At 37.7% G+C, this 10,034-nt stretch overlaps 1 protein-coding gene across 1 annotated transcript; it reads right to left on the reverse strand.

The window, feature by feature from the left end:
• Positions 1–729: 729 nt before the first annotated feature.
• Positions 730–7,344, reverse strand: CHR24 (chromatin remodeling 24). Its single transcript, XM_088510224.1, has 23 exons — positions 7,069–7,344; positions 6,900–6,989; positions 6,725–6,820; positions 5,917–6,638; positions 5,693–5,823; positions 5,536–5,590; positions 5,172–5,300; positions 4,927–5,034; positions 4,746–4,801; positions 4,574–4,664; positions 4,017–4,154; positions 3,860–3,937; positions 3,518–3,730; positions 3,360–3,431; positions 2,994–3,074; positions 2,807–2,925; positions 2,543–2,654; positions 2,322–2,390; positions 2,125–2,219; positions 1,802–1,930; positions 1,570–1,638; positions 1,336–1,468; positions 730–1,246 (listed from the first exon to the last, which is right to left on the reverse strand). The coding sequence occupies exons 1-23, from the start codon at positions 7,184–7,186 to the stop codon at positions 1,094–1,096; spliced, it is 3,057 nt and encodes a 1,018-aa protein (XP_088366350.1). The 5' UTR covers positions 7,187–7,344; the 3' UTR covers positions 730–1,093.
• Positions 7,345–10,034: the final 2,690 nt, after the last annotated feature.

A 10,034-nucleotide genomic window follows, 5' to 3' on the forward strand; every position in this document is an offset into this window, starting at 1 on the left:
TTTGATCAGAGTCTCGTGCTGATAACGTGTTGTGAAATAAAAGATATATATAATAGAGATGTACAAATAGAAGACTCTAGTATTAAAATAATTAGCCCAATAATAATTTATATATATATAATAATATTATATGTTGTAATGTGTATATATATACAAAGATAGAAAGAAGTATTAAAAATAAAGAGAGAGAATCGCATCTGTTTATTGTTGCAATCTCAATATAATAAAGATGGTTAATATTGCTATTAATATTATATGTAAAGAGTAATAGAAAATAGAATTTAAAATACTTATAAAATAAAAGAAGAGAAAGAATTGTAGTAGAAATATAAAGAGAAGAGTATTTGATTGTAACATAAAGAGAGAAGTGATTTTATTATTTGCTTGTGTTTCTCTCGGAGGCAAAGGCCTCTATTTATACATGTACGAGGGGATCAATTTCAACATTCATTAATTATTATTCCTTCTTTGAGAATGTTTGTACTGCATGAGAATGGGCATCCACATCCCATTCTTATCTCAACAATAGGCTAGTGGTTGCTAAAAAAGGAGATATATTGATGTTGAAAATTTAGAGATAAAGAATGATGGTAGTAGTGATAGAGAAAAAAATAATTTAAAATTTTTAAAATAATTTTTTAATATTTAAATAATTTTGTTTTACAGAATTCATATTTCATGAATACAATTGTATTTTTTTTTATAAATAAATTTGTCGACTTTTAAAACTTTTATTAGATAAAAATAGTAATTTACTCTAATTATAAATGGAAGTGAAATTGGTACACTGACCTATAAAACGAGCTTTGTACTTTTCACAAGTTGCGATAAAATCCAAAGCCCTACGTTCTCTGTTTCATCCCCAGTCCCTATTTTGGAGTATTCCACCAAAATTAAAACCATATCTAAATTTTTCCACCAAGTTTTCTCCCTTCAGTCTACTGTAAGTAAAGGACAAAGAAAGAAAACCTTCATTCTAGAAATCTTTTTCAAAATGACATTGAACAAAGCATCAATCTTAGTCGAGGAAACCTTCAAGTAGTAGGTTTCTATGAAATATTAAAAACACCATCTGTTTACAATAAAGCAAATCCTATACATTCAACACTCTTTGAAACTCACTGGTGAAATCATCCAGATCAGCACCAGTTCTTTCTTCCATCCCTAATCTGGCAAGCTCCGAATTCAGCTCCGTCAACCTTTTCTGTAGTTTCGCCCCCTTATCCGGTAATCTAGAAATCATCGCCTGCATGGTTTATTCGTTAAGAATAAAATCAGTTTTCCTGGGAAAGCAAGATAGTAGCCAATCCATTAAGAAATAAGAGAAAAGCATACCGTATTTGACAGAGTTTGAGAGATCCGCTTAATTCTATCTTTGATTTCCGACTCTGTCAATTTACCATCGCTGCTAGGGGAAAAACCCTTTTTGCTTCGATCTAAATCCTTGGGTTTAAAGGCAAACTCAGCTCTGGTTAAGGAGGAAAAAGGTTGTGTAGGTCATATCAGTTATACGGTTATACCCTGAAAACATGCTTTTAAGTTTTAACATCTAAAATGACAAATCATTACCCATCAGCCATTCGGTCATTTGAAGAAGACGATACTGAAGTACCGATATAACTAGTCCCTTGATTCCTCCTACAACCATTGTATCAACGCAATTTTAGGTTTGAGGATATAATTGATAAACAAAATATAATAAGGGAAAGCCAAAACCTTTGTAATAAGTAATAACAAACTATTAAAATGTTACATTTGCAAGCATGCACGTCATGTATAATCATATCCCCAAAAGCATTACCTCGTCATATCATCATCTTCAGGAGCAGCTTGAACTGGTCCTGTTTTGGAAAAGAGTAAACTATGGTGGCTAACTCCTGCTATACCTTGACTTCTCAGGAATTCTATATGTGCTTTAAAAGTGTCATCCCTACACAAAAAGAGCCAATACCCTTTTAAGTTGGCAAATCAGGCCGGTTAAAATAAAAAGAACTCAAATTGTTAAAGCACCAAAAACATGGCACAAATGGGAAGCCTTATTGAACAAGGCAGTGTGTATGCATTGTGCAAAGATCCAAAGGAATACTAATTGAAACAAACATTTCAAAGATATATAGTCATTACACTGTATGTTGACCATCATGCTCCTCATCCAATTGTCGTTGGGTAACAGATACATCAAACCCCTCTTTTGGAAGGCTGAAAAGCTCCCTAAGATCCTGTATGGGATGAATGGAAGATTACTAAAACAAATCACAACTTTCAAAGAGAGAAAAAAAAGTATCTCTCACTGAAAGTAACATTTTCCATAAAAGGTGTACCTGCTGACTAAAGTAGCGAGTTTGTTCTTTTTGTTCAGTAGCAGTTCTGAATAATCCTCCTTTATATACCTAAAGTCATACAAATTAAGTCTCAGAAGACCGTCAATGTGTGAAACAATAACATGTTTCTGACAATATAGTTCAGTAGAAACTGAATACTTTCTTTTTTCAGAATCATTACATTGAAAATATACAAAAATAACAGAAAGAGGAAAAATTACCTGCTTCCTATAGATCTTTTCTTCAACAGTTCCACATGTCATCAGTCTATAAACAAGAACATCTTTTGTTTGACCAATACGATATGCACGGTCGACACTTTGGTTATCCGTACTGTTAGAAACACATAATAATCAGACTTCTGAGTACCTTGCTGGGTTACTTAAGGATGGCCAAGTAGCAAATTAAAAGAAAACAGCATGTCTGATCAGCATGGAAAAAACTATTGTAGGTATCAAGGGGAAGGAAGTCTCTCAAGACCATACCTTGGGTTCCAAGCAGGATCAACAACAATAACACGATCTGCTCTTGTGAGTGTGAGTCCTAAACCACCTACTTGAGATGTCAACAGAAATATAGGGGCACTTGCACCTGCTTGGAATTCCTGAAATCAAAACAACAGTTAGCACTTGAGTGATAGAATATCAATTTAACCATTCAAAAAGCACTTACATTAACAATCCTTAATCTGTCACAGGCTTTTGTTGTTCCATCAATCCGTAGAAAGTCATAACCTTTGGATGCTAGGCATTCCTATATAACAAGTAGAAACATTTAAATCAAATGTTTTACAAACAAGCAGAGAATTATAATGGCAATGCAAGCAATTCAACAAGAAACTTCCAACATCCCACTACAAATGACCCCAGAGTTGTTGCAACTTGCAAAACTTTGAAAGTCCATTGGAAAGACAATGTACATTTCCAGTAGTGACAATTCACTGACATACAAGAAAGATTTGAGCGAATGTGGGCTTTGCAATAGTTCTAAGACAAAAATTGTAATAACCACCAATAGAGGAAATAAGTCTGAACCAACCTGAATAATGTTAAGCATTTTGCGAGTCTGAGAAAAGATAAGGACACTATGCCCTTCTGGGATCAGATTATCCTACAGCAGAGAACAAGAACTTGAATACAACACAAACTCACTTAGGTAGACAATTAGCATTTAAATTGAATGACATCACCACTTACCAATAATGACATGATGAAAGAAATTTTGCATGATACATCATGACCATGCTCATTTTTGAACCTATCTGTGTCTGTAACATCTGCTATGTGCATCGCCAATTTTTCAGCAACATTAACTTCTTCTGGCTTTAGCATTGAGTCCATTCCTTCCAATACATCCTCAGCTGCCCGCTTTGTCAACAGAAGTGGATGATCACATATTTTCTTCAAAATCTGTTCCATTTCAAGAATTCAAAAGATAACTAGAAAGCCATAGCCACATAAGATTAAATGGCTTTAAAGTAGAAGAACACAGCCAAGAAAGAAAGGCAATTGTATAAAAAACATAACAAAATAATTTACCGTAAGGGCAGCAAGTGGCGAGCCATCAAATGCTGAGAGAACAATCTCACTCTTCAAAAATGCTTCATAAAGATGTCGCTGATGTGATAAACATCAAATAAGGTTATTAAACAAGTTAAGAGCAATAAAACGAAGAACAAAGAATTATATATCTAACCTGAATACTAGTCAATCGAAGCCAAACAATAATCTCTTCTTTCTTGGAAAGTTTTGCAGTTGTTTTGTCATCATCTTGATTGAAAACCTCACTCTTCAAACGTCTCAAAAAGTAAGGTTGAATACGATCTCTTAAGTCCTATTGATAAAGGAGCATAAAATTTGTCATTCATTAATGATAAGAGGATAGGAGACTGCATGCAACAAGATGAATTGTCTAGCAGGGAACTCAAAACACAGAATGGTCTATATTTCCTTCCATCAGAAAAGGTGACTTAAAAACAACTAAAACTAAAGAAAGAAGATGCTACAAGCTCAAGTTGACCATTGTGTCATAACTGTAGAAATCACCAGCAGTGCATATTTTACATACTTTCAGCTGCAATAAACTTGCAAACAATCTTCAAAGTCACCTTTAGATTTTGGAAATGTAGACAGCACCGCCAGCAGCGCATAGAAAAATATGTTTTTGCATGCTTTTCGCAGCTTTAAATTTGTGAACCCATATTCCAGGTCATGTAAATTAGAATATGGGCTAAAACACACAAAACGCATTACCTTTGCTATAGCAGATCCTACACGCTTATCTCTGTCCGTAGCATGTTTGTCATTTCCACGAAGTATGGGTACTTCAAATTTTTCTTTGAACCTGCGAAATTTTATTTATCTTAAAACTAGTACTATGAGAAAGGTCAACTAAATGAAGAACATAGCTGAAAATGGTTATTACCATTTATTGTCACCAAGTAACTCAGGGCAGCAGAAATTGAACAAAGCCCACAACTCCTGTTGGGAAGTTTTTTAAGAAGAAAATCGTTTAACATCATAGCATAATCTGGATTCCATATTCATATCATATACACAACAGAGAACTAATTATGAATAAAACAAAGTAATTTTCATCAAGATACCTTAAGATTATTTTGCAATGGTGTGCCACTAATGATAATGCGGTGGCTACATGGTATCTCAAGCAAACTTTTAGCTCTCTGTGTGCTTGGGTTCTTTATAAGGTGCCCCTGAAGTTAAGATTTAAGGATATTTGACAAAAAGGATAAATAAACCATTTTCATAATCTGTGTGCAACATAAATATCACACTAAATGGAAACATAAACTGGGTTTTACAATAATAATAATAATAATGCCACAAGCACCTCATCAAGGATCATATAATCCCATGTGGCACCATCTTCATTGTCCTCATCATCAAAATGATAACCCCCTCGCAAGGACTTAGAATTGTTGCGGACAATATCATATGTTGTTAGAAGAACACCTTTATCCTGAAAGGAGAAAGGATTGAGATTCAACACTGAACTAAATTTATACAAATACATTCTGAAATAAATTGGCAACCACCGGCAGCTACCAGCTGACCACAAAAAGCTTCCATTCCAAGTCTTCAGCTGACTTGTATAACCTCCTATCTTTTCTAAGGGTTAAGCAAGAACACAACATCAAGATATTTCATTTCTCACTTTAATTTAAATTAAGAATAACACAAAAAAGAATTAGAACCTGAAGTATGTACTGAAGTTCATATTCTCTGGCTTTTATATTAGTTCCAAAATATCTGCAGAAAAGCACAAGTTCATGATGGTTCTTTGTATCGAAAAAAGGGTTTAACTTGTAATATTAGATAAATTATTCAACAAAATAAGTCAGGAAGCCTCACTCTCTCGTTTTTTCAGAAAGACCAACAGCGGATAATTCCTTGATCCAATGGGGCAACAAGGTTTTTGGGGCCACAACCAATGCCCTTTTAATAATTCGAGAATGAAAGAGTCCAGCAAGATAGCCACACATCTGTAAGAAGCTAACGTTGGTAAATTACATGCCAGAGCCCCAGCTATAGCAAAATATAAAAGGTATGCATCATCATGCTCTTAATTTCCTTACCTGCATTGTTTTCCCCAAACCCATGTCATCTCCCAAGATTCCACCTTTACCCAAACAATGCAAAGACCAGAGCCACTTCAATCCATCCCTCTGATGTGGATACAACATTTTCGCAATTTTAGAGGGCAACTTAAAAGTATATTTGGGGCCTGGCAGAGTGATGGAGCCATCACCCTTTGGCTCAAAATTAACCAATTCTTCAACAGAATCATCTGAGTCATCATCTTGCACATACTCAATTCCACCATCACCACCAGCATCCTTGGCAGGAGAGTCATCATCTTCCACATACTCAATTCCGGCATCACCAACAGCATACTTGGCACCCTGTGACGGGTCGTTACTCGGATCCTTCTGTGGAGAGAATGAAGACCCCGCACTCCCGAACTCTACGACCTCATCATCCTCATAAGTTTCCTTTCCTCTAAACAAAGCTGAAGAACCCTCAATCGGTTTCACCTGCTTCGTCTCTCGCTTCCTCTCAACTGACAGCAACTCGAACTTTGAATTCAACTCATTCAAAATATCCCTAATGTCGTTCTTACCGACACTCTCGTCAATCTGGATCACGTTTTTGGGTGCCGGAAGTGGCGAATCAAGCTCGATGAGCTCATCGAACCTGGATTCATCAACCGCTGCCTCCTTATCACGATCGTCTGAAGTCGCAACTTTGCAGAGGCGGCGACGACCCTGCAACTTCAGCTTGGTCTTCTTCTCGTCATCTGAAACTCCGTATAAAAAAGAACGAACATATGAAAATGATGAGGAACTTTGATGAAAATGATTGTGGTTATTGTAGAGCACTTACTACGCGTTGTCCCCAATGAAGCCTGTGAAATTTCCTTCGGAGAAGAGCGCGGAAGTTTGACCTCGATGGAAGAGGGTTTCTCCTCCAAGTCAGGCCCTAATAATGGAAGTTAGGTCAAGCTGGTGTATCGAGAGAGAGAGAGAGAGAGAGAGAGAGAGAGTAAAATAGAAGATACCGATAGGAGAATCGAAGTCGGTGATAGCGGAGAATCGGGGAATAGTATGATCATCTGATTGAATGGGAGTTTCATCGTGCTCCTTCTCCTCTGCGGGAAATGGAAAATGGTGAGAGAGAGAGAGAGAGAGAGAGAGAGAGAGAGAGAGAGAGAGAGAGAGAGAGAGTACCGGAGGCAGATGGAGAGGGTCTGGATTTAGGATGAGCGGAGAGGTCTTGAAGGAAGCGATAATGAGAGTCGTTAAGGCTCATTGGCTTCTTGTGGGTTCTGCTAACGCTCCTTTCCATTTCTCTCTTCTAGTCTTCTTTCAAAACTGAAGGCTCTTGCTTTCAACTCTTGTGTGTTTATATACCATCAATGCCAGTGTCATTCCCTTCTTTCCCGCTGTGTTTCGTTTATTTTGAATTTGTCATTAACGTTCGGAATCCATATCCAATGCTTATTTACATACCAATTCGGCTAGCGAGGAATATAAATAACGTAAATAATGGGCTCTAAATTTATCTTAATATAAAGAAAAAAAAATTTTAAATTACTTAAATAAAAAAATTAAACAGTTATTTTAAAAAATTAATCATTCCAATCTTAATTTATCAAAAGAATTTAATCAATCACTCTCTTCTTCCTGAATTGTTTGTCACCCCATCTTCATCAATCATCTCACTTCTCTTGCGTTAGAAACTTTTTTACCGGCGGCCATCATCGTCCACCCCTTAGTCTCCTCCTTTATCACCGTCGCAGGATCGTCATCAAAAAACCATTCACGTAATTATTAAAATAATCATCCGACTATCTAGTGAAATGATAAAATGAATCGAACAAAATAACCATCCAATTAAGAATTAAAATAATCATCTACATATCTAGCGAATTGAATATCCAACACATTTACGTACATGAAGATGGGACATTACAAAGCGGTTCAACCAAATCGGACTCCATTTAGTTGCATGTGAGCGGTGATGCACATATGAAAATGCAGCGGCATCTGTCCCTGTATGTTGATCGGATCTGTCGCGGATGGTGACGTTGGGATGGTGAACGTAGTGGGCTGCAGGGGAGGTTGCAAGGCGGGCGGCGGGTGGGCAGCGCGAAGGAGGCTGTCCGGGGTGGTGCGGGCGATCGGATGTTCGCGGAGAGGTTGGACAACGTCGGTTGAAGGCTGCATGACGGCGGGTGGGCAGCGCGAAGAAGATTGTCCAGAGCTGGTGCGATGCGATTGGATGTTTGTGGAGAGGCTGGGCGGCGTTGGCTAAAGGCTGGGCGGCAGCGGCTAGAGTCTGGGCAGCGTTGGACCGGAGAGCAGGAAGTGAAGCGGCGGCTAGGTTACTCTGCAGACCGGACTTCACAATTGGAGAAGAGAGGTGTTACGGTAGGTAACCGAAAATTAGTAGGCTGGACTCGTTGGGTTGGCCCAATCGTCTGAAGGAGGAAGCCTCTGACTAGGTTTGCGTTGGGAAGCCTCCGTCCGACTTGTGTGTATGAAAGAATGGGGGGTGGTACCTGCAAAGACACTCCAATGCTTAAGTCAGCAAGGGTCTAAGCAAGCTTAGAGAGTATTGGAACTTAGAGATACCTGAAGGGTGTCAGTGTATTTATAGTGATGAACCAATAACCACCGTTGGAGTAGTTCCACCTTTTTAGGTGGACAACCGTCCCTTTATCTTAGGAAAGTTGAGATATGGCTCCTGGAAGTGGTGATAAACCACTATTTTATGGTTTATATTGTGTTTAATTGTGTGGTTTTATCATGATCTCTACCCACTTATTCATTAAATAAGCATGCATTTATATTTCCTTCCTAAAGATGCTTTATGATTGAAAACTTGCTTCCTAGAGACTTTTAATTATGTATTTTAATTCTCTTTTATTCCATTCGATGCCGTGATCTGTGTGTTAAGTGTTTCAGGCTTTATAGGGCATGAATGAGTTGGAGATTGGAAAGGAAGCTTGCAAAAATGGAAGGAACACAAGAAATTGAGGAGATGACCAGCGAGAAGTGACGCGGTTGCATGGCTCACGCGACCGTGCAAAAGAGAGGAAATCGCAGTGACGCGGCCGCATGGCTCACGCGACCGCGCGGATTGAAATAGCACAGGTGACATGGAGGCGTGGACGACGCGCCCGCGTGAAAAAGCAAAGCGCCGAACGACGCGTCCGCATGAATGACGCGATCGCGTGACGAGCGCGATCTGCATAATCTGCAGAATCGCTGGGGGCGATTTTGGGTCCTGTTTTGACCCAGTTTTCGGCCCAGAAAAGCATACTAGAGCCAGAGAACATGCAGAAACCAAAACAACATTCATTCCGCATAGTTTTAGTTTTTCAGATCTAGTTTTACTCCTCTGCTAGGTTTTTCTCTCTACATTCATAGTTTTTAGGATTTATGATTTTCATTGTTTTTGCATTGGGATATTGAGAAGATTTATTGCCTCATCAAGACTTCGTCATTTTAGTTCGTTCTCTTTACTTGTCTCTTACTCTTCCATGTCTTTAATTTACTCAATTTTACTATTGGATTATTTTAGAATTTATTAATACAAGCATCATTTTTAATTTTAATTGATCTTTTGATTACTATTTATCATGTCTTTCTTTAATTCTCTTTCTTATGTTATGAATTTTACATTCACAATGAGTGAGTAGTTCCCTAACTTGATGGGGAGTTGATCGAAAGGAACCCTTGAGTTGGAATGCTTAAAAGAAAAATTGTAATTGGGTTTATTGTTGGATTGCTCTCTAATCACTAACACCAATCCTTCCAAGTGAGCGGATTGGAACTTGTGGATAGAACAGCATTCCAACTTGTTTGACTTTCCCTTACTTAGTAAGGGACAACTAAACAGAATAACTCTCAATTGTTAATTCATCTTAAGAGTACTTCAACAAGAATAGGGCTTCCAGCTAATCTACTCCCAATCAAGGCTTTTAATAGATTATATAAATTCTCTGATTTAATTTTCTGTTATTCAATTTAAACCATTTTGAAAACCATCTGATTAATAAAATAGCACGCTTTCCTGCAACTCGTTGGGAGACGACCTGGGATTCATACTCCCAGTATTTTAATTTTAATTTCTGTGACACCCTTCTAAATTGATAAGCGGATTTCTGGTTGGTTGAGAACTATACTTC

Source organism: Arachis ipaensis, chromosome B3, assembly GCF_059453495.1.
Source record: "Arachis ipaensis isolate K30076 ecotype BB chromosome B3, ASM5945349v1, whole genome shotgun sequence".
Lineage (NCBI taxonomy): Eukaryota > Viridiplantae > Streptophyta > Magnoliopsida > Fabales > Fabaceae > Arachis > Arachis ipaensis.

Coding starts and splice junctions, on each gene's coding strand:
- CHR24 (XM_088510224.1), bottom strand. CDS start 7,186: ATGGAAAGGAGCGTTAGCAGAACCCACAAGAAGCCAATGAGCCTTAAC. Junction 6,639..6,724: donor TTCATTGGGGACAACGCGTA/GTAAGTGCTCTA, acceptor ACGGAGTTTCAG/ATGACGAGAAGAAGACCAAG. Junction 5,824..5,916: donor GTTTGGGGAAAACAATGCAG/GTAAGGAAATTA, acceptor AGCTTCTTACAG/ATGTGTGGCTATCTTGCTGG.